The 24,757-nt window shown below is 42.8% G+C and overlaps 1 protein-coding gene across 6 annotated transcripts in view; it reads left to right on the top strand.

The window, feature by feature from the left end:
- The window catches only part of EEIG1 (estrogen-induced osteoclastogenesis regulator 1), a 52,627-nt gene that overhangs the window by 210 nt on the left and 27,660 nt on the right, over positions 1 to 24,757 (top strand). For 4 of the 6 annotated variants that reach the window (XM_082208963.1, XM_082208966.1, XM_082208967.1 and 1 more), the window contains exon 2: positions 5,187 to 5,885. In XM_082208963.1, the coding sequence (XP_082065089.1) occupies positions 5,740 to 5,885 (146 nt within the window). In that variant the 5' untranslated portion in view covers positions 5,187 to 5,739. Of the gene's footprint in view, positions 1 to 326; positions 533 to 5,186; positions 5,886 to 24,757 lie in introns of those variants that run through there. The other 2 variants (XM_082208964.1, XM_082208965.1) reach the window with 2 other exon arrangements.

Below are 24,757 nucleotides of genomic sequence, written 5' to 3' on the forward strand. Positions count from 1 at the left end.
GGGGGAGGTCCTTGCGCGGGGGGCTCTTTCTCCCCACGGAAGAGATCGTGGGGGAGTGCGGGGGGTCAATCTGTCTTTTGGAGTGGGGGGGTTTAAAAAAAAATAGGTTGCGAGTGGAAAGCTTTCTCCTGGGAGGGGGCGTTATTTTAAGAGGGGCCTGAGGGGGAGGCGAGCGAGAGCCATGGGGTGAGGTTGAGGGTCGGTCGGGGTGGGGTGGGGGGTTAGGAGGAAAGTGAAGGGCGAAGGGCTCCTCACGGCTCTTGTTGTGTGGGGAGAGTTTGTATGGGGCGAGCGGAGGGGGTGGGAGAGTTTAAGACCAGCTTTTATTTCTCCCCTTCTTCCGCCCCCTCTTGTATGGGGCGGGAAAGAGGGGTTTTATTTTCCCCCGTCGGGTGGCTCGTGCGCCTGAAGCGCTTGAAACACATTCACACTTTGTGCAAAGCTGTATACATCTCCCGGTAATCATTGGAAATGTAGTTTATGGTTGCTGGCTGTAGCTCTGTGAGGGATGAACAACGCGTATTATTATTGGGTATGGTGGGAATGTGCTATAAATGTATGCTGTGTATGCAGCCTAAGTTCGAAAGAGTGTAAAACTGTATACATCTAAAGCGCACACATGTGAACACCCAAATAATCCTGGGAAATGTATTTTATGTATGCTGAGAATCATAGCTGTCAACGTTTTCTTTTTTTTTTTAAGGGAAATTCCCTAATTCCGAATAGGATTCTTTGCAAGAAAAGGGAAAAGTTGGCAGCTATGCTGAGAATTGAAGCACTTCAAGGGGCAAACTACAGTTCTCATCATTCTTTTTTTAGGAGAGAATGTGCTTTAAAATGTGCTGTGTGCCTAAGTCCAAAAGTGTGTAAAGCTGTATACATTCAAAGTGCTTTGCCCTGCACAAATAAATCCTGGGAAGTGTAATTTACGGGTGCTGGGAATTGTAGCTCTATGAGGGCTAAATTACAGTTCTCAAGATTTTATTTTATTTTGGCCGTGGTGGTTGAGGATGTGCTTTAAATGTATGCTGTGTATGCAGTCTAATTTGTGGGTTGGATCAGGCTTGATCATACTTAGAGCCAGACTGCACTGAAATTGGTGGGGCTTAGGTTAGCTCTGTTGATTTCAGGGGGTTTAGTCTCAGTGTGGTGAAGTCTGGATCCAGCGTTGTTTTTGTAGAGTGTAGATAGGAACACATACACCTGTGTAGTTTTATCTAAACACTTTTTATGTGTGGATGTGTGTACATATGCACCTACATGTGCGTATGTGAATTTATACAACACACCCATTCATAGATATCTTGTGTGTGCAGGTAAGATACATGTGTGGTGGTGTCCACAAATGTGTATTGTGTTCTTGGCAGAACAAATTTTCCTGTATAAATGTGCTCTTGCTTTAAGGTCCACAGGGAAGACTCTCTAAACTCTGCCACAGTTAACTGAAATCCAATATGTAGCACCGTGAGCGAGGGCCTTCGTAGTACAGGCACCCAGTTTATGGAATTCTCTCCCTTCTCAGATATGTCTGGTGCTGACTTCTTTAAGCTCTTGATACAAGCTTGGTATCTATTTGTCCAAGCCTTTTTGTGAGAATTGCTGCACCACTTAGTTAGGGATGTGTACGTGTGTATTCTTGCCTGTTTTGTTTTAATGTAGTCCGCTCTTTATTGCTTCAGCAATAAAAAGTGCGTAAAAATATATTAATTAATTACATATTGTGCATGTATATAGTTCTGTGTACCTACAGACACACAAACATTATAGGCATGATCTAGCCAAAGTGGCACACTTTTTAAAATTAATGTTGAAACTAGTGGAGCTCTAAAGCACTTGCTTTTGAATGAATTGTACTTTAAGATTTACTCTTGTAAGTTGTGTTGGTCTTTAAGGTGCTATAGGACTCCTGTGTTCACTCCTAAGCTGTACACTCATGGGCATGTTTGGAAATAAATATCCCTGTGTCCAGTTCCTCCTTAGCCTGTTTAGAATTGCTGGAATGTAAGAACGCTGCAATCCTATGCAAACCTACCTAGGAGTAAGGCTGTTGAACACTCTGGGGCTTACTTTGAAATAGACTTGTCTTGGATTTAGGGCTGGGCAATATCTATCTATAACATTGTGATATATTGCAATGTCTGAAATAAGGATGGAGCTATGTAGAGGCATTAGGTGGTTTCATGGTTTTTCTTCCATCGTGATTTTTTCCAGTGCCAGCTCTTGTGATTCACTGCCCCCTGCATGAGGCAGCAGGGGAAAGCTGAGCTGGCAGAGTTAACAGGGGGTGCAGAAATCAAGAGAAGCATTGGCTGGCTTCACGTTTTTTCCTACATTATGAGTTTTGCATAACACACACACAGTCATAATTTGTGATATATTTCCAGGTTAAAAACAATGCAACTGATACCACAATATGGACTTCAAACCAGTTTTGGATGATATATCAATATATCACCCAGCCCTACTTGGATTGCACTACAACAGCTGCTACTCCAGAACATGTCTAAGAATATAGTACCTTGGAAGTCGAATGAAATCCATTATGGAAGTCCATTCGACTTCCAAAATGTTTGAAAATCAAATCACGGGTTCTGATTGGCTGCAGGAAGCTCCTACAGCGAATCAGAAGCCACAGAAGCCCTGTTGGATGTTCAGGTTCCAAAAGAGCGTTCGCAAACTGAAACAATCACTTCCAGGTTTGCGGCATTCGGAAGCCAAAACGTCTGAATTACAGGGCGTTCTACAACCAAGGTGCGATTGTACATATATTTGAGGATTTGATTGCCTGTGAGAGGTTGATTCTGTAGTTTCATAGGTTTAGTTTCCTCTCCAGGGTCTCAGAAGCAAATAGTTATAACAAGGATAAGCCGATTTTAATCTGGTATGGCCTCCTTTTTTCTTTATAAGAATCAGCATGGTCCGCCAATGTGTTCTAAATTTACAGAGTAAGGGTTGAATAATCAGGATATCTTTAAGGCCTAACTACACGATTTCCAGTAATCCTCACTAGGTGCTCATTGCATAGAAATGTAAGGAGACTATAACTGGATCCGGCCAAAGTCCACACAGGGAAACATTATTTGCAAAAATCACACCAAACCAGCAGAAGCTACATGGTCCGCTGGAAATTGGCATGTGGTTCACCAGTAGACGCTGATGTATCTTTCACTTGCTTGGGAGTAAGATTATGAGGGGTGGGAAACAGGACACCCACAACTATTTTTTACCTCATCTGTCCTGAGGACTGCATAGCTTTATCCCTTGTTCAGAATAAATAATGGGTCATGTCAATTCAGCACAATGTTCACTGAAATGGCTATAAAAATGTGTAGATAGTAAAAGTTGACTTGAAAATGGGTTGCTATATAGACTGTGTGTCCACTAAATTACTGGATTTCCAGTAATCCTCACTAGGTGCTCATTGCATAGAAATGTAAGGAGACTATAACTGGATCCGGCCAAAGTCCACACAGGGAAACATTATTTGCAAAAATCACACCAAACCAGCAGAAGCTACATGGTCCGCTGGAAATTGGCATGTGGTTCACCAGTAGACGCTGATGTATCTTTCACTTGCTTGGGAGTAAGATTATGAGGGGTGGGAAACAGGACACCCACAACTATTTTTTACCTCATCTGTCCTGAGGACTGCATAGCTTTATCCCTTGTTCAGAATAAATAATGGGTCATGTCAATTCAGCACAATGTTCACTGAAATGGCTATAAAAATGTGTAGATAGTAAAAGTTGACTTGAAAATGGGTTGCTATATAGACTGTGTGTCCACTAAATTCTGTCTCCTGCCCCATCAGAGTTACCCCAGATCTCCTGTGTCAGGTCTGATATTGGAGATTTGGCAACTCCATAGTTGGGGTAGAAGCTGAGGAGGACCTGATATAAGAGGGGTGGGAGTGAGAGGGAAGTGATTCCTATTGCAAGTGGTTAGCCATTTTGTTTTACAAGCTGGTGGGGAAGTGAAGTTTGTGATGGTGGAATGTTCGTGGGTTACAGATGAAGCTACTTGGATGGGATTTACTGGTGAATTGGGTTGTAAGCAATTAATATGTCTAATGGGAATACTAGGTCAGTGAGCTGAGGAAAGCTGAGAATCTGGGAGAATCACTTGGATTGGGAAAATGTTGCTGCTGTCTGTGGAAGGGGTATTCAACGTGGGCTAATATTGGAGGGGGTGGATAACTGGGCTGTGGTTAGGGCAGTTGGTGAGGAAGTCCCAGGAGTCACTTGGGTCAGCTGTTTATTTAAAATATCGCTGAACACAGCAGGCGGGATGCGTAACTACAGATCAGAATGAACTCTTGACATTGAACTTTAGAAGCATTCATCAAGGCAGAGTGGGATAGGGAAAAGATGCTGGAAGCATCTCAAGAACTGCCATGTAGGCTAGGTTCTTGAAAAATAATTTCATAAATTTTAATTTGGCTTTTGGCAAGCTCATTGTCTCATTACTGTCTCATTACATTTTAACTCTAATTTGAGTTGCTTTTGAAACTGACTGTGCCCACAGCCAGTTATCTGTTTTGTCTTCTTCAATGAGTTAATGGGCTGAACAAACCCTGAGCCTTATACCCCTGATGTAAAGGCATGTCTAAGGCGTAGGAAAAGCAAGCCTCATAACCATGTTTTGTAAAACCCTGGTCACATTACTTGACATGTTTTTTGCTTCCTTCTTGTTGTGGCAAAGCTGACTGAAAGGCGAGGTGTGGTGGGTGGAAAGTGCCTATCCTTGATACGCCACAGTCTGATATTTAGCAGCCATCTGTGGACTACTTAGTTCTCTTTTGAACATCCTTTTCACTGGAAGACTGTGTGTGTGTGTGTGTGTGTGTGTGTGTGAGAGAGAGAGAGAGAGAGAGAGAGAGAACACATGCATACATGTAAATGTGCCTATGAGCATCCATCCTTTTCTGAGACTGCTTGCTGTAGATAACCTGAAGATCTAATCCTCTATGTATACAGTACAGAAAAATAAAAACTATTCAAGCAGGTTGCAGAAGCATTTGGCATGTAAAGTAAAGGATAGTGATGAAGGCATCTTGAATTTATTTATAGATAGATATAGGATAATACTTGAATATTCATTTATCTATGATTAGATTGGGGGGCAGAGGGAGGAACTGACAGTAGCGGATACTAAGCTGAGACTAACCCCTTCTCTCCCTTCTGTAGGCTTGCATGAAACCTGTGGGAGCCACAACATATGCTGCTGATGCAGTTGTCCACGTGAAGCTTTTGCACAAGGGGAGGAGACTGGAACTGTGAAGTGTTGACACTGCTGTGCAGCAGCTCAGAAAGAAACTAGCAGTACTGTCAAGAGGAGCCCTGAGAGAAGCCAAGCACCACAATCTCTAATCAAGGGAGCTCCTGCTGGTCTGGAGCTTAGATTTCCCCCTCTACCCTTGGAGATGAACCAGAGACTTCACTTGCCCTCCTCCTTACCTGAAGTCTGCACCAGCGATGATACTATAGCCAGATCAGACCACCAAAGAGAGAAGAGGGTTTTTCATTTAAAGCTAGGGTGCCATTGCATTTGAACTGAGATTTCCGTGCTCTATTTTTGTAAACTGGATTGACTGTGGATTTATTTCTTACATTGTGGTTTCACCTTCTTTGAAACATCTTTATTGTTTATATTTGGAGCTGCTGCACTCTATAGATATTTTTGCTCTTTTTCTTTTGGGAGTTTCTAGACTGTGTTTTTTGGTCTTGTTTGAATTTGCCCATGGCTTTCTTGATGAAGAAGAAGAAGTTCAAATTTCAAACCAGTTTCACTTTAGAGGAGCTGACTGCTGTTCCTTTTGTGAATGGGGTTCTGTTCTGCAAAATTAGGCTTCTTGATGGAGGAGATTTTGCCACTTTATCTTCCAGGTAGGAAGTTCTTCATTTATAATAATAATAATTTATTATTTATACCCCACCTATCTGGCCCTCCCTGTTTGATATTTGTTGTACTGAGCAATTATGTGTCACTAGGGCTATTTCCCCTTGTCTAGTGCCCCCCTTATGCTTTGTGTGTGCATGGTGGGTGGGGAGAGAGGAAATGAAGTTCTGTGGACACTGATGGCCTGCTGTGTGAGGTTCTTCAGGAAGTTGGGTACACATTTTTCAAGACTTTTCAAACTAAAGCATTTGTGATCTGAAAAACTTTTCATTTTCCCACCCTAGTAGTGCATATAGTGATGAGTGTGTGTATTGGTACTCACTAAGGAACTTGAGATTTGGGAAAGATAGTTCTGCATATCCTTCCTCTTTGCTCCCTTGTTGAGCTTATTCTAGGTTGCAAAGTATGTGATACTTGAGAGTCTGTTTGAAAAATCACAGCTTTAGATGCTGTGTTGTTCTCTTTTCTTGTTGTTTTACATTCATTAATAGACCAAAATGGCTGTATCATGAATCTAAACTAATACAGTTCTGGTTCCATGGAGGGAGTCCCTTTTTTAAAAACATTTAATTTGTAGGATTATTTTCTCTCTTCTCTAAAAGGCGACTGCCCTGTCTTTCAGTAACTGTTAATCAAATGTTGCTTTTGTTGCTGGCTGTTTGCAGATTGATTATTGCCTAGCATTGTGCCAAAACAAATTCCAAAAACAATCCTGGACTTGCTCGTGAACTGCCTTGTTCCGTAACTCATGGCAGGAGATTTTAGAAGCTTTTCTTGTACTTGTACAAAAGCACGTAGGTCTCTAGGAAGGGACAAAAATCGATTTTTGTGTGGCTTTCTTTTAAAAAAGCAGCACGAAGTCAAAGTTTTTTTGTCTCTTCATATATTATTATTATTTCTACCCCGCCAATCTGGCTGGTTTTCCCCAGCCACTCTGGGCAGTTTCTAGCAAAATATTAAAATACAATAATTATCAAATATTAAAAGTTTCCCTAAACAGGGCTGCCTTCAGATGTCTTCTAAAAGTCAGATAATTGTTTATTTCTTTCACATCTTTTGGGAGAGCGTTCCACAGGGCGGGCACCACTACCAAGAAGGCCCTTTGCTTGGTTCCCGGTAACTTCCTTCTCACAGTGAGGGAACCGCCAGAAGGCCCTTGGCGCTGGACCTCAGTGTCTGGGCAGAATGATGGGGGTGGAGATGCTCCTTCAGGTATACTGGGCCGTGGCTGTTTAGGGCTTTAAAGGACAGCACCAACCCTTTGAATTGTGCCTGGAAAAGTACTGGGAGCCAATGTAGGTCTTTCAGGACCGGTGTTATGTGGTCTTGGTGGCCACTCCCAGTCACCAGTCTAGCTGCCGCATTCTGCATTAGTTGTAGTTTCCGGGTCACCTTCAAAGGTAGCCCCACATAGAGCGCATTGCAGTAGTCCAAGTGGGAGATAACTAGAGCACGCACCACTCTGCCAAGACATTCCATGGGCAGGTAGGGTCTCAGCCTTCATACCAGATAGAGCTGGTAAACCGCTGCCCTGGACACAGAATTGACCTGCGCCTCCATGGACAGCTGTGAGTCCAAAATGACTCCCAGGCTGCACACCTGGTCCTTCAGAGGCACAGTTACCCCATTCAGGACCAGAGAGTCTTCCATACCCACCCACCCCCTGTCTCCCCAAAACAGTACTCCTGTCTTTTCAGGATTCAACCTCAATCTGTTAGCCGCCATCCATCCTCCAACCGCCTCCAGACATTCACACAGGACCTTCACTGATTCAGATTTAAAAGAGAGGTAGAGCTGGGTATTATCCGCATACTGATGAACACCCAGCCCCAACCCCCTGATGATCTCTCCCAGCGGCTTCATGTAGATGCATGGGGGAGAGGACGGAACCCTGAGGCACCCCACAAATGAGAGCCCAGATGTGTGAACACTCATCCCCCAACACCACTTTCTGAACACAGCCCAGCCTGGGTAAGGATCAAGGAGACAGGTGGTTGGTTTCACTCGTCCAAGCAGCCTGTCCACATCCTTGGAGGTAACAGATTGGAATTGATCCCACACAACTTGGACTAGACAGGACTCCAGCACTCTCCTGCCCCAGCCCTGTTCCCACAGTGGAGTCTACCTCTTTCCAAATCTGAGTGATTTTATCTGCAAAAAACCTTGCAAAATCATTGCAGGAGATCTTGGGGCCCTTACCGATGGCTCAAGTGGTACCGCTAAATTGCAAGCCACCTGAAAGAGTCTCCTGCTGCTGTTTTCTGCAAGTGCAATAGAGGAGGTGAAGAAGGTCCTCTTCGCTGTTGCTATTGCCACTTGGTAGGCTCGATGTTGAGCTCTAACCCGTGTCTGGTCAGATTCAGAATGAATTTTCCGCCACTGGCAGTCTAGCCATCTCAGTGATTGTTTCATTGCCCTCAGCTCCAGGGGAAACCATGGGGCTGTCCAGGCTCCATGCAATCGGAAAGGGTGCTTCAGAGCTGGACAGTCAATAGCCCTGGTTAACTCCACATTCCAGAGGGCCACCAGGAAAATCAGCTGAAAGGTCATCAACATGGGATAAAACATCCCCTACAACTTTCTGGAAATCATTTGGATCCATTAAGTGGTGGGGGCAGACCAGCCAAATCAGTCCCACCTTCCTGAAGAGGGGAAGGGTCGTGGAGAAGTCCAGTTGCACCAGGAAGTGATCCGACCATGGCACTTCTTTTGTTTCACTTTTACGTAGTGTCAGATCATCCACATCCATAGAGTTGAACACCAGGTCTAATGCATGTCCGCGACTATGAGTTGGGCAAAACTTATTCAGGGACAGCCCTGTGGAGGCCATGCTTTCCACAAAGTCCCAAGAGGCCCCTTGTAACATTGTGTCGGCGTGGATGTTAAAATCCCCCAGGACAACCAAACTCTGTGTCTCCAGGAGAACATCCACAACAACCTGAAGCAGCTCAGGCAGGGAATCCTTGGTGCAGCGGGGAGGTTGGTACACCAAAAGGAATCCTGTACTGCCCCTATTGCCCAACCTTCAGAACATGCACTCAGAAAACTGGGTCTTTCCAATAGGACGCCTGGTGCATGGTAATAACTTGCTAAAAATTGCTGCAACCCCCCCTCCCCGCCCACAAGGCCTGGGTTGCTGTGCGTAAGAGAAACCTGGTGGACAAGCAGCGGCAAGAACAGGCCCACCTGCTTCATCCAACCAAGTCTCTGTTACAGAAGCCAGGTCAAATCCTCCATCCACGATCAAGTCATGGATGGCAGTGGTCTTATGAATCATTGACCTAGCATTGCACAGCAGCACCTTCAGGCTATGTGGGTATCCCTTGCTGATTCTAGTATCCGTCCGGACAGTACCAGACCCAGAGGCAGGGATAGTCCTCAAACAGCGACTAAATCTGCTTCCTCGGTAATGACGTGGTCTGGTCTTAGCGTAACAATTCCTCCTCCTACCCGTGATCACTGAGATCGGGTGTCCCAGTGCACCCTCCCCCATGGAACCTGCCCCAGCCATTCTGTTGGCTGGGGCCCACTCCCAGCCAGCCCTGACCCCGCCCCTTAAAAACAAAATACAACCTATACAAAAAACAAATAAAACAATAGAAATTAAAAATAATAAAAAGCTACAATCTTACTAAAATTAAACAAATCCCTAACCCCAACTAAACATTTATCCCACCCCCAATGCTAAAAAAGAATTTAAAAGGGTAAAAGAATAATTTAAAAACATTTTAAAAAAAGAACCATCTCTGCTGTTCAGAGGCCTGCCAGGCTCAGTCCTGGGCCAGGTGGAAAGAGGCAGGAACAGGGCCCTCAGGTGCTCAGCAGGGGAGTCCATATAGGCGTTCAAGGAGATGAGCAAATTAACTGCTAAAGTGTTTTCCCTTTGCTGATCCTTTTTGGAAGATGCTCCACCCCCTTGTACTGTGCAGAGGCCAGATTTGTTTCCCTCCAAATCTGGAAGCCCTTTAGTTTAACGGTTGAGTTCCTCATAAGTGCTGCCTGACCATCACCCCACCCCCTTTGAGATACCCTTTCTCCCACTTTAGTTTTACCTATTGTTTTGGGTGAAAGAGGCTTATCTCTGGAATTTGAAGTGTATGAAAGATTGGGAAGAGGAAGGAATTAATTCCCCCTCTCCCCAACAAAATAAGAATCTAGGTAATTTGCTTGCAAGTAATGCTTAGTATGCCTCCTTGTTGACCTTGGATGCAGAGGTGTAGTTCTGGTGTTTGTCTGTTCCAGTGCTAGTGCTGCTGCTGCTGCTGAACTAGTGTGTCTTTTTTCCCCCCTGGCTGAATTTCAGCAGTCCTCTCAGCATGTGATTGTTGCAGATCACAGATGTGTTCCAGCAGAGAAACTGCCTCTAATTTAATCCAGATGCATGCATTTCTCTCTCTACCAGCATGGTTACTCATAAACCAGTAAAGTGGAAAACTGGCAATAGAGTATGCAGTCTGATCACCCATCCAGCCATGGGCAGCCTGCCCCAAATGAGAAAGTGTGTGGAAACTTGTTTCCTTTCCACTAAACTTCAAGTTTGCTGTCTTGTCCGCTGGACTCTGCAATCTCTATAAGAGCTCGTGGGCTTTGCACATCATATTCAGGGAGATGGCATGGAAGCATTTCACAGTGTCCTTTATGTCCTCTCATGATGGGTTTGGATGTACAGTACAAAGAACAAGGGTTAAGGGTGTATCCCCTTCCCCCACCCTTCTCTCTCTTCTGTGTGTGAGTGTGTATGGGTGTGCTTACTATCCTAGATTAGTAAGAGCCAGGTATGCTTCTAAAATTTAAGGTTCTCAAAATGACTTTCTCATAGGATAGAGATGGTTGGTCACACAAAAGCAGGTGGCTAGTGGAAAGGGGTTGTGGGGGAGGGGTTGAAGAGTGTGTGATCCACATTCCACTCCCTAAGCTCTGGTTCTAGCTGTGCATTGAAACTGGCCTTAATTTTTGCAGCCTCCCCTACATCTTAATAAGATGCTCAGATTATAGAAAATCACGATCAGGTTTGACAACTGTTGCAGTAACCTGTAAACTTTTAACACTCATCCTATGTGTTACAACTTTCCAACTTTATATTCAAAGCAACTCTCTGGAGGACTTAATTGTTCTCATTTTATATACTGTTTACATAATCTGCCAACAGAGATGCTGTGGTGTGCCTTTCTGATTAGGTCCCAATTCCTAGCGCTGACTCCTTTTTAGAAAGTCAATGGTAACACACTCTAGTCATCAGGACCAGATGTAGGTTTGAAGGTGCTTGGCAAAGTGTTATCTGTTGCTTCTGGTGGCAATAGCATACAGTAGCATAGTCATGTTTGACTGGACTTAACCATCCAGAGATCCTTTACCTCTACAGTAGCATTGTAATCTGTGGCTATCTGTGAACCATACACTATCTTATTAATCTATAGTGCCCTGGCAGTGTGGTTCTTAGGCATTGTGGGTAATTCAAATGATGGCCAGCTCAGAGATCCAGCTGCCTTTATGGGTAACCCAAAGCTGGCATCAGTGCTTGGCTCTGTTGAGCTGCTGGGGCTTCCACATCTGCCCATGAATGCTGGGTCCTAAAGCCAGTGTTGATAGCTGCAGCAGTGTAAGCAGCTTGAGTCACTTTAAGACTAGTGCATGTGGATTTCCCTCATTCTCTCACTAGCAGACCCTGAAAGCAAATCCAGATTTGGGATATTTTTAATATCTTCTTGCTGCTTGTTTGCTGTTACTGTTTTTATTTATATGCCACCATTCAATATATGCCCAAGGTGATTTACATCAAATTGACAAAAACATAATAATACAATCCCCTCCCCAAATTAGCCTATACTTTTTTTCCAGCAGCTAAAGCATAAATTCATGATAAGGCAACACACAAATAACAAAATATTAGATCAGTAAATCTTTTTAAACAATTCATTAAAACATATAATACATCATGAATAAATTTACTAGATCATAGCAATGTTTCAAAAATGACAACAAAATAATAAAAATCTTCCAACTGTTCAAGGAATACCAGTCCTAGCTTGTTTGGAACACATTAATATTTCCCAGCGTGGATTTTATACGAAATAGTGTCATAGGCTGGACTGAAAGATTCCAACTTGGAATTTTAATTACCCTTGACCAAGCGCCACAAAAGTGAAAAACTGTTTCCTCAACTCCCTGTAACCTATTGCCACAGAAATAGTCTTACAACAGTTTGGAATCAGACTTAATATGCAACATATTAGAACATGAGGTTCCTCTGATCAAAATGCGAATTTCTCTTTCTCCAAAACGTCACTATTAAAATGCTGTAGTTTGTATCCGCCAAAAGCACTACAGAAGATGTTAGGTGGCTGCCAAATACTGGGCCAGCACCTCTGCTTTCAAAGTGCAACTATGAGATTTACTATTCTGTCTGTTATAGAATGTTTCAAGAAAGACCACAGAAAGATACAGATAAACATACGGAAGTTTCATCATGGAAACTGAGGTATTTATTGCATATCCCACCCCAGTGTTACTAAATTAGGAAGTCAGTTTTACACAATAGTTTCCCCCATCATATCCATTATCAGAAGTAGTAACAGTTTAACACTGAGAGGTAACTTGGGCCGAAGGTTGTATCAATCACACATGTGACTGTGCACGCTCATTCCTCCCCTGTCTACCTCCCCACAAATGTAATGGAAGGAGAGAAAGCTAGCAGTATAAACAAGACAATAGATATGGACTGTTTCCAGTGGAATGTTGAAAACCAGTTTGGCAGGGAGGAGGTCCAGATGGCGCTAGCTTCTGAGAGAACACTTTTCAGTTAAGAGTGGGAAGTGGGGAAAACTATGTGAAAGGGAGCAGCAGAGCAGGCAGCATAAATGTGTCCTAAAGACAGTGTTCCTTCTGTAGATATGAGTTACATTTTTCTTCTCAGTGTATCTCTTTTTCATCATGATGTTTATCTCTCCAGGCTGTGGTTTTTGCACCTGCGTCATCTGATCAAACGGAAACCACTGCAAATGGTAGTTTGTTCTCTTAAGCAAAGCTTTCTACCCTGTGGGCTTTAAGAAGAGGTGCTGCTGCTTTTGTGAAAGGGGTGATTAAAAAAACTTCTGTCCTATGAAGGTCTGCATCTTTTATGTAAGGATAGGCCCTACAGGTTCTGACTTACTACATTTTCTGTTTTGTTTTGTAAAAGTCAGGGTGTGATGAAAGACAGTTTGCTTCACTGGGTATTAACTGCTGTGGTGAAACCAGTAATGAGAGCTAAACTTCTGATGTGATCCTTTTTCTGATAACACATTGAAATAATGCTGAAATCCTATGCAAACTCAAAGCTGTTGTATCTTGTCTGTTGCATTGGTCTCCCAGTGGCTTCTCATTCCATCGTACTTCATTAGCTTCAGCAGTGGTGCAGGCCTGCAGCAACAGATACACCTAGCCTAGACCATTCACTAGGTCTATCCTATACACATTTACATGGTAGTAACTGCTACTGGGAGGCTCACCTTCAATACATATTTTAGGTGCCAGGTGAAAACACTCTATGGGCTTTTGAACAGGGGGGGGGGCGGATTGTTTTGTTTGTTATTATGTCACATATTTTTGTGTGTCTACTGTGAACCTCTCTGTGAACCTCAGAGGAAGGGGAGTATATAAATTTATTTATTTATTATTTATAACATTTATAATACTGAACCCTACTGAAAATTTATGCTTTGCATCTGTGCATCATTTTGAGTTCCATGGTAGCAAGGCAGTACGTATATAAATGTAATAATGCTGAAAAAATAATCCTTCTCTGTATCTCCTGCTATTTAAAATTAATATTGTTACATTATGAGGGAGAGTGGGAATAGAAAGAAGCTTGTCTTTGCTCATAACCACTTGTGGCACTAAGAGAGGCCTTCCTCTTTTTAAAGCAACTATTTCACCTATCCTCTTCAGTGTTGCTCTAAAAAAAAAAAAAAAAGGTCATACTAATTGGTACTATTAGTCCCTGAGTTCTAAATACTTCATCTTAGGGTTGAGAGTGCCAGTCTTATGTAGAATGACATATTCTCCTTGGACTCTGCTCCTGTTCCTGCAAGCTTGCTATTTGCCCATCTGCGTGTCGCAGCCATATCACTGTGCCGGCATTCTGAGCTAATCTCGATGTGGTACCATTCAGCTGGGCCCTGAATCTCTGGTACTGGCTGGGTTTGAAAGACTGTTCTCGTTAGATAAAACACTTGTGCTTATGTTCACAAAATGAATCCAGTTTTTGTGAGTGAGGGAATGGTTCTGTCATGCAGGTGGAGGAAATTAAATCTTTTTGTAGTGACTCTTTTTCTTTCCCCATGCCTTCTCATGACCCAGGCTCCTCCATCAAATTGTGCTCAGAAAAATATGTACAGTTATGACTCATATTTTCAGAAGGTTACTTCAGTTCATTAAACTCTTGAAACAAGAGAACTGGAGGATAAAGACTAAAGTTTAAGCGAGGCAGTAGTACTTCTCAGTGGATTTCAGCACCCTGGCAAAGTAGGGTACTTAATAAAATGGTATGTGACATGAAATGCCATAAATGACAATGGAAATAAATTAATAATTCTTGTGTTCCTCAGCAACTGGTATTCAGAAGCATCCTGTCTCCCAACAGTGGAGGCAGAACATAGCCATTGTGACCATTTGCCATAGAGACCCTTGTTGTTGTTTAGTCGTGTCCGACTCTTCATGACCCCATGGACCAGAGCACGCCAGGCACTTCTGTCTTCCACTGCCTCCCGCAGTTTGGTCAGACTCATGCTGGTAGCTTTGAGAACACTATCCAGCCATCTCGTCTTCTGTCGTCCCCTTCTCCTTGTGCCCTCCATCTTTCCCAACATCAGGGTCTTTTCCAGGGAGTCTTCTCTTCTCATGAGGTGGCCAAAGTCTTGGAGCCTCAGCTTCAGGATCTGTCCTTCCAGTGAGCACTCAGGGCTGATTTCCTTAAGAATGCAGAGGTTGGATCTTCTTGCAGTCCATGGGACTCTCAAGAGTCTCCTCCAGCACCATAATTCAAAAGCATCAATTCTTCTGCGATCAGCCTTCTTTATGGTCCAGCTCTCACTTCCATATACATCACTACTGGGAAAACCATAGCTTTTACTATAAGGACCTTTGTTGGCAAGGTGATGTCTCTGCTTACCCTTTATTCATTTGTCTAATCCTCTTTTAAGAACATAGGAAGCGCCTGCTGGATCAGCCCAATGACCCATCTAGTCCAACATCCTGTTCTCACAGTGGCCAACCAGATCCCTGTGGGAAACCCACGAGCAGGATTTGGGCATAAGAGCACTCTCCCCTCCTGCAGTTTCCAGCAACTGGTGTTTAGAAACATTGCTGCCTCCAACCACAATATTTATTTATCTATCTATTTATTTATTTATATATACATACCTCGCCCATCTGGCTGGGTTTCCCCAGCCATCATGGCTCGTACCTCCTGATCACTTTATTCTATGTGGATTTTTGTAATCCATTTTAAAAGCCATCATTGTCTCCTGTGGCAGTGAGTTCCACAGTTTAGCTATGTTCTGTGTGGGGAGGTACTTTCTTTTATCTGTTCAGAATCTTCCAGCATTCAGCTTCATTGGAGGCCCATGAGTTCTGGGCTTGTGAGTGAGGGAAGAAAAATATTTTCTATCCACTTTCTCTATACAGTGGTGCCTCGCAAGATGAAAAGAATCCGTTCTGTGATTCTCTTCGTCTAGTGGTTTTTTCGTCTTGCAAAGCAAGCCCATTAGCGGCTTAGCGGCTTTTAGCGGCTTATCTGCTGATCGGATCAGCTGATAAGCGGCTTAGCGGCTTAGAAAAAGGGGGGGAGGGGAAAAACCAGCAGGAACTCGCAAGACATTGTCGTCTTGTGAAGCAAGCCCATAGGAAATTTGTTTTGCGAAGCACCTCCAAAACGGAAAACTCTTTCGTCTAGCGAGTTTTCCGTCTTGCGAGGCATTCGTCTTGCGGGGCACCACTGTACCTTGCATGATTTTATGAACTTCTGTCATGTCACCCTAAACTAAAAAGCTCCAAATGCTACAACCTTTCTTCATAGGAGAATCACTCCATCACCTTTATCATTTTAGTTGCCATTTTCTGAACCATCTCCAACTCTACAATTTATTTTTTGAGAATTGTACACAGAACTCCAAATGCAGTTGCATCATAGATTTGTATAATGGCATTATGATATTGGCAATTTTATTTTCAGTTCATTTTCTAATGATCCATAGCATGCCCTTTTCACTGTTGCTGCACACTGGGTCAACACTTTAAAGTCATCCAATTAGGCGGCCATCACTACCTCTTGTGAGAGTGAATAATAATAATATCATAGTTTTACCTGTATCTTTCAAAAATTATCCTGCTGGATCACTCCAAAAGATCCAGTCCAGAGATTTGTTTCCCAACAAAGGCCAGTCAGATGCCTTGGGCAGTTACCTAGTCATCTCCTGCTCTGTAACCTCTCTCTCTCTCTCTCTCTCTCTCTCTCTCTCTCTGTGTGTGTGTGTGTGTGTGTGTGGTAATTGGAGAGAGAAAGTATTCCTGGCAATTAAGATTTTAGTTTTAGCCACCATCACCACAGGGTAATAAAGCTATGGTAGACTGATTCATTGAATATAATTTAAATCATCTAAGTAGCCATCTATTGCTAGTAGCTATCACCATTCTTGCCGTAACAAATTAAACGGCATGACCCAGTCAAATAAAGTATTTTTTAGCCCCATTGAGCTCACATGCTTTAACTCTCCCCCATGAAACTGATGAAAAGGAAATCCGGTTGGATCACTTCCTAAGTAAATTAAGCATTGGGTGAAGGAAGTTTTTAACTTGATGCCTGTCCTTTAACTGGGTGACAAAGTTTCAGTGTTGCATGAGAGTAAATTACTTTGAACTCTTCATGCTACTGATAACTTTTATAAATCTTTATCATATTTTCTTTTTAAACTGGGTGAATTTCAGGTGTTGATGAACTCCAGCTCCCTTAAGCCCCATCCTGAATGACCAGTCTTCAGGAATGATGAAAGATGTAGTCAAGCACCATCTGGACGGTCACAGATATTAAATATGCATTATTAAAACAATGCATATATTAAATAACTGGCTTACCATAATTCAGTACTATAATATTGTATTGCTCAGTGCACAGATGCATAATCACAACATCTATTTATAAAATCTATCTTGTTTGTAATGCTTCCTCTAGGTTGTTCCCTAGAATTTAAAAAACAACAACCCCTACCTCCAACATCATAGGCACAATATATAGCGCAATATATATATAGCGCACCAGGCGCAATAGATAGATAGATAGTCCTATTTATTTAAAGAAATAGTTTTTAACAAATCTTAAGAACTTCACAGATATGTATGTAACCAATTTGTAGTGGTGTGTGTCATGTTTGCACCTGTAATTTCTGAAGTGATTTAAGGTTGAAGATCCCTAAATTCTTAATATGAGCAATGCCACTATATATTAATTGAATCAATGGATGTAGCTTGTCTTTCTAAATCATACTCCTTCCAGTCTCTTTGGCATATCCTTTTGAGGTGGGGTGACTGGTACTGTACACAACATTCTGACTGGGTGTATGCATCTCATGGAGCTATATGATGACACAGTACTGTTTTTATTCTCATTCCACTGCCTAATTATTAGTGGGTTTCCCTCTTGTGTTTTGTGTGCCATCACACTGAGCCAACTTATGGGGAGAGGAGAAGAGGGTAAAAGAAGTTGTTTTCTGACTCCTGCCTTCCACTGGAATTTCTACCCACCCCTCTCCTCAAATTACTTCCTTTGCTTATTCTGCACCACCAAGTGGCAGTAGTGATGGAAGTGGATTCAGGGCTTAACAAATATCCAGCATTACTACTCCTAGGTCTGGGCGATGTTAGGTTTTCAACATCGTGATGTATCTATCACCTGTCAAACAGTGTGGTTTGGTGATAAACTATGATGTGGAAAGAAGTTGTATTGGCCCCAACCAGCGAGTCGTGGGGTGAAACTGAGTCAGCTCTCATTATGGGAGCTGAGGCGCTTTCACCCCATCGCCTCATAGGCTGGGGCCAATGCGCTGACCCCACTGCTGCTCAGCTGACCGAGCTGACCACTGCCCCTAGCTGACCGAGCCCTGAAGTCCTTGTTGCTTGTGCATGAACAGGAACCTCAGGGCTCCTACCCACCCTCCCAGATGAAGTCCTCAAGGCGGGACTACCTGAGGTTGCTGGCAAGCTCTGGACCCGGCAGCAGCATCAGAGAGCCCTTGAACTGCCTGGGTGAGCCCACCAAAGCCACATGCCAAGGCTGTGGCTGCCTTGGCAGGGGGGCAGAGTCTAATGGAGCCTGCACCTCTAGGTTGCCTAATGCAAGCTGGAGGTGGGGGGGGGGGCTTTTTTAAGCTACAGGGCTATCGCTACCTGTGATTCCCAGCAGCTGGTATTCAGAGGCAAAACATGACTTGATCGTGATGGTGGTCTTGTTTCTTTGTGGACTTGATAGCACCTGGTAGTGTTGCTTCATGGGACAAGTCCATACGTGTTGGGGTGTGAACCTATTGTTTAATCAGGGCTATTTTTATAGCTCTTATATAATGCAGATTATGTTGTCATTTCTTGTATTGAGCTTAAAGGTGGTGTAACTTTGGAGATAAAAAGCAAGGCTAAAGTTCACTGCAGGACTGAATTTAGGCTTATATTATTCGTGCATAGCTCTCTTAGGCTTCAATTTATTTGCAGATCCGAAGGGTGAATTGGAAACTGTATCTAAAATGAAGATACTAGTAAAGCTACCAGCTCTGGACTGCCTCTTTTTTCACTGGAGAGGTTTTTACTCTCTGTTTTAGTAAATCTGCCAAGTGAAAATGAATTGTGCCTCACAATGCCTATAAAAAGCAAAATAAAAATGGAACCAATATGTTAGTTCAGAATCTGAGGTCTGGAAACAAATTTTTAAAGGAGTATGGGAGGAGAGAGTAGAGCAATATATATCTGATAGTAATATGCCCAGAAGGAATTCTGAATGATGTTTCTCCAAGCCAGGGCCCCAAAAAGTTGATCTTGTAACCAGGTTTAACGCCTCTATGGCCTCATTTGCATGTCATTTTGACTATTAACCTTAACTATGGTTAAACCACAGAACCTAGGACTTGCCGATCAGAAGGTTGGCGGGTCGAATCCCCGTGACGGGGTGAGCTCCCATTGCTCGGTCCCTGCTCCTGCCCACCTAGCAGTTCGAAAGCATGTCAAAGTGCAAGTAGATAAATAGGTACCGCTCTGGCGGGAAGGTAAACAGTGTTTCTGTGCGCTGCTCTGGTTCGCCAGAAGTGGCTTAGTCATGCTGGCCACATGACCCGGAAGCTGTACGACGGCTCCCTCGGCCAATAAAGTGAGATGAACACCGCAACCCCAGAGTCAGTCACAACTGGACCTAATGGTCAGGGGTCCCTTTACCTTTACTATGATTCAGAAGTGAATGTGCAGCATGGTGACGCACAGGGCTGAAAAGGTGGGTGCATTGGTCCTCCCCTTCTCTTCCAGGCATTATGTCTAAACTTGGGCTCATTGGTTTATAAATCTCCACAAGCTATAACCAAAGTTTATTCTTGGTGTCTTGCTTGTGGTTTGTTAGCGGATGTAGCACTAAGCCACATCATGGCTTCCTTCCTTCTGTGCTTTTGGGAGCTGGGGAAAAGCCAATCAAGTTGGTGTGCACCAGCACTCTGCACTTCCATCTTAAGCCATAGTGAAATGTGGCTGGTTTAAAGTGATATGTGAACCAGGCCTGTCTCCATCCAGACATAGTCATCCAGATGCTCCTAGGTAGCTTGTAAGCATAGCAGTCCCCGGTACTGGACAGTGGAGAGCATTGAAACTTGAATGGTTTTAACTTCCCCTCTACCCCAACTTTTGCTGTCCTCAGTTACTTAAACAGTAAGTCAGTTGCTGAGTTGAGCTTCCAACAGTAGCCCTTTGCTTCTCAAGAAAATATTAATACTAGAAGTCAGATTCCAATATCCAGAATGACCTTTCCTACCACAAAACATGTGCCTATAAGTTTTCCATCGACTGATCTTAAAACCTGTCAGCTCTTTTCCCCACCACTTTGTTCTCTTATCCAATTTGCCAAATAAAATTGAGTTCACATGTCTCCATTTCAGTGCTAGCACTAGTCCTAGAATGCATAACAAGATGATCTCATGATTACTGTTTATCACTTGTCACTCATTCTTTTTCATGAAGAGATTAGACAGAAAAGAGACACTTGTTTTGTATCCATACGTTTGTTTTATAAAGTAGTTTCCAACCTATATTTATGGTGTGAGTAATCTTCAAGGGGATTGTAGCTGTTCTCAAAATCCAAAATAACAACCTGCGATCTTGTGTGTGCACTCAGTTTTTCTGCATTGTTAATAGTGTGTCACCACTGACGGAAGAAGAATTGTACTTATTCTGTTGATTTGCTCAACCAGTTGTTCTTCTTGACTGACGTACCTCAGTTTTATCTGCTTTTTAAGTACATGTGCTCCTATTTAAATGTCTAAAGGTAACTCTTTGAAATGAGAACATAGGTCAGCTATTTACATGAAACCAACCAACCAAAAGGCAATAAAGCCCCACCCTTTTCACTTGCTTAACCTCAGCCACCCAAAGTTAAGTGCAGATTGTAGCTTAAATACCTAATAGTTCTGAATGATGTCTGGCCTTTGGTAACTCATTGGAAAGGCTGTTCACTGTTGTGGGCTATAAATGCAATTTTAAAAGGGAAAGAAGTATTCTTTGAAGGTGCCTCACATTTCCTGCAAGGGCTCAAGGTGGCAAACATGGTTCTCCCATCTCCATTTTATCCTCTCTATAGCACTATAAGGTAACCTAGGCTGAGAGACTGTGACTATTCCAGGGTCCTTGCCTTCCAATAATTGATACTGGGATAGACTCAAAAGGTTGGTATCAGTGTTCAAAATTAGGCAGGCATCAGGCACACTTTGCCACTGACGCAGATCCAATTGTGACTCCATGGAGATTTTGCTTTTCCCAGTCTAAAGGACTCCAGGTTGGCGACCGGAAAAAGCAAAATTGTCACTTGGAGAAGGATCTGAAATATTTCCCCTGAAGCTTGAATTAGTTTTATTCTGGATTGTTTTATTTGATGTTTTAATGTATTGTAAACCACTTTGAGATTTGTTCTTTAAAACATAAAGTGGATAATATTGTGCCCAGACTTCTGGAATTTTATTGACAAACTTGAATTGTGCCTAAAAAGCTGCGGGTAGCCAGAGTAAATGCCATGTTCCTAACTCCCCAACTTACCAGAATTTTAACTGCTGTCCCAGCTGAGTTCTGTACTGTAGCACAGGGGTGAGAATCTTCTGGCCCACCAGACTCTCCCCAGGCCATGCTCCTCACCCCTCCTGGTTCCACTGATAGCCAGTCAGGCTGGTGCAGCAAAGCCAGGTGTCACTGCTTTGGCATCTCAGTTGCCTCCATACTGATGAAAGTAGGTAAGACAGGTGTTTGGGTTTTTTTTAAAGAATTTAAGGATCAGACCAAAGGCTTATCTAATCCAGGATCCTGTTTCTCACAGTAGCCAACCAGATACTCCTTGGGAGCCCACAAGCTGGAGAGGAGGACCATAGCCCTCTCCCCACCTGCTGTTCCATGGCAACTGCTACTCAGAGGATTGCTGCTTCTGTTATTGGAGGCAGTATATAGCCACCATGTTGAGTAGTATTTGATAGCTTTTCTGTAGGGTTATTTGCAAATCTGTGTTGTTTGCATTTGTATTGTTGAAAGTTCTGGGTGCGTTTTTTAGTCGCAGAGCATTGCCTGCCCGGTTATTGCTTTGCTTCTGTCAAGGGCCATCTGTCTCTTCGAGCTGCAGCATGAGCTCACTTTGTGACCCTTGTGATATTTTTCTCTGGCAAGCATCCCTGGCCTCTGACCAAAAGCAATCCATGTTCTTTCTGTAGATGTGGCAGAAAGACTCTGGAGTTGGAACTGCCCACCCGCTCTGATTGTACTGGTGCATCAGCACTCCTTTGCAGCAGTTGATCATAACTCATAATCTATTAACCCCTCTAATGCCTTACTTTAGCTCCTGCAGTCTTTATTTCTCATTTCACCAACTTCCTTTCCCCCCTTCTTTTTTGCTGTGTCATTTCAAGCCTTTTAAGCATCTCTGTAGTAGCTCACTGCTATTTTGAATTGCAATTTATATTTCCTTAGTTGTGAAGATAAAAATATACTTTCTGGGGCAAGCAGTAGGTAACTGGTATGTGGTTGCAGACCCTGTCAGATAGTCTTGTGACAGCCGGAAAAGACTGCTTTGAATTTGTAGAAGCAAGGTATGCATGACCTATCCATCACACAAAGAAGATACTTTTAAAAAATTGTAAAGCTGTTTTATAATAAAGTTATAACAATAGCAAACCATTTGTATTTCAAATATAATCTGTTCTTACTCATTCCCTACCCTCTGTGAACATAACATGCTTAAGTAGTGTCTTATCCATCCAGTGATATGTTAGCAGGCATTGGGTGTGTTTGGATATAGCATGAAGCCATTAACCAGAGTTAAGGAAATTGGCTGATGAATGCAGTCCAGGTTTTCCTGCTTCACTCCTTCCTTATTCTGGTGGAGAAACAACCCATTTGTGTGTGAACCAAACCATTTGTTACTCTCCAAAAAGTGATCTGAAGCTAAGGCTTGTTCTTGGTTTCACAGTCAGGTTAGTTTGGGAGGAAGGAACTGTGAGCAATGGTTTACACATAGCCAGCTGCTCCATGGTTTGTTTTCCTGCTTAAGGAAGGAAGGAAGCAGGGAATGTTCAGGTTCCAGCTTGCACACAGGCTAATTTATTTAATTACTGTTCATGGATTTGTGCTGCATTTGAATGTGGCCATCTTTCTGTTTCCAGCAGGCATTTTTTTTTACTGAGAAACATAGTTCAATGGGAACTTCAGTGCATTTTAGCTGTGTATTCTAGCATTGCTTTGAAGTTTGGTTTTTACTTTTCCTAGCGTAAAATGGCAGTCTCATCTCTTTTAGGCTGCTTTTCCACTTAATCGTTTCTGTATTTTAAAAGAACTTGCCTTTTATGCACAGCATTTATTCCATATTCAGCTAGATTGGCAATCTTGTCTTCATTTGCTTTGTAATCCTGTAAAAAATTGTGTCCAGACATATCATTGTGTGAACATAACCTAGGTTCAAGGTGCCATTTGACTCTTAGCTTTTGTTACTAACCCTTCTAGAGATTGAAGTTGTTCATGTGGAAAGATGGCTGCTTAAGCCTAGTAAACCCCCAGAACTGTTGCCAGACATAATGTAAGTGTCCACTTCTATGCCCTTTAATCACTTGTTAATTAAATCTAGGAAAATGACAGTAGGACCTCCTCCATCAGACCCATTGCACTGGTAATTAGATTAAGACTTAAGTTGACATTCCTTGGGAAACATGTCCACCTTTCCTCACAACGAACATCCCACTCTCCAGGCTTCACATTCTAGTTGGTCAGCAACCTCTCATGATTAGGGCTAGGCAATATCAGTTTTTCAGCATTGAGGTATATCACCAGCCCAAACATCACAGTCTAGCGATATACTGCTATGTTGGAAAAACAAGCTGCATTGGCCTCAGCCAATCGGTGGTTAAAATTAGTGCCGTTTTGAAAGGTTCAGTCCACCACTTTTATTCTAAATGGTATCCAATGGTATTCACATGTAGGCAGAAACCTTATTGAATCTTTGGAATCATCATGCAAAATTTGCATAGTGAACAGGCAACAAATTTCCAAAATAAATAGCAGATGTTTAGCATTCCATATAGCCTTGTTATGATATCTGAATAAGATAGGTAAGCATAGGAATATAGAAGAATGAGATGGAGATAGCTTGTAGTTGTGTGGGTTATAAAAGCATGAGTGTAACTTCATGGGTAGGAGGATGTGGTAACTCATTTGCGTGACCTTCAATAAATGCTCACTGTGGAACATCTGAGTTGTTTGCGTTAACAACTGAATTTAAGATTTGTATTGATAACAAAGTTTTACATCATCAGTGTCTGAGCCATACTCTTTCCATTTTAGAAAAGGCTCCCCCCTTCTTTTTTGCTTGGATAATTACTTCAGTGTTCTGGGAAAGAAACAGCATGTAGAGAATGAAAACAGCTGAATGTTCATCTGTTAAGTTTGGCTGTTTGTCTTGGATAACGTGAGTGAAGTCACGAACAAATGACTTTCTAGCATTGAATGGCTGTGTCAAAGGTACGTCTTGCAGTCCAAGACAAAATGCTGTTGATTCAGAGCCCTTCCTATTGTGTTCTGGGATTTTTAATAAGTTGGATCTTATTTATTTATTTATTTATTTATTTATTTAATTTGTCTGCTGCCCTTCATCCAAAGATCACAGGATGGTTCACTGGCCAGTCTTTGAAACCCAGATACAGTATATAAGCTAGGCACCAAATGCCTCCTTAAACTAGGGTTGTAGCCATCAAAACGGAATGTCTAGTTGCCATTTGGGGGCCAGACAGCTTGAAAGTCATATATTTCAATATGACTTTTGGATACATGAAATTAATTCTGATTGTGCAGATAAAATATCACAAAATTCTGCAGGGTGTGTTGTTAGAAAGCAGGCAAGATCCTAGGATCTCCAGGCATGCAGCTCCAGATGGTGGAGACATCAGGTGCCATCCTGGCGCCCAGGCATCTTCACTTGGTCACAAGTGGCCAATAGCCAGGTGCAAAATGACAAATTTTGAATGCTGCCACTGGCTCATACATGGGCAGTGGCATGGGCGAGACTGCCCTGATTGACTGACTGAAGTGTTTCCTTTCCATCTGCTCTTTTTGATGTGCT

Source organism: Podarcis vaucheri (assembly GCF_965113315.1).
Source record: "Podarcis vaucheri genome assembly, chromosome: Z".
Taxonomy (NCBI): domain Eukaryota; kingdom Metazoa; phylum Chordata; class Lepidosauria; order Squamata; family Lacertidae; genus Podarcis; species Podarcis vaucheri.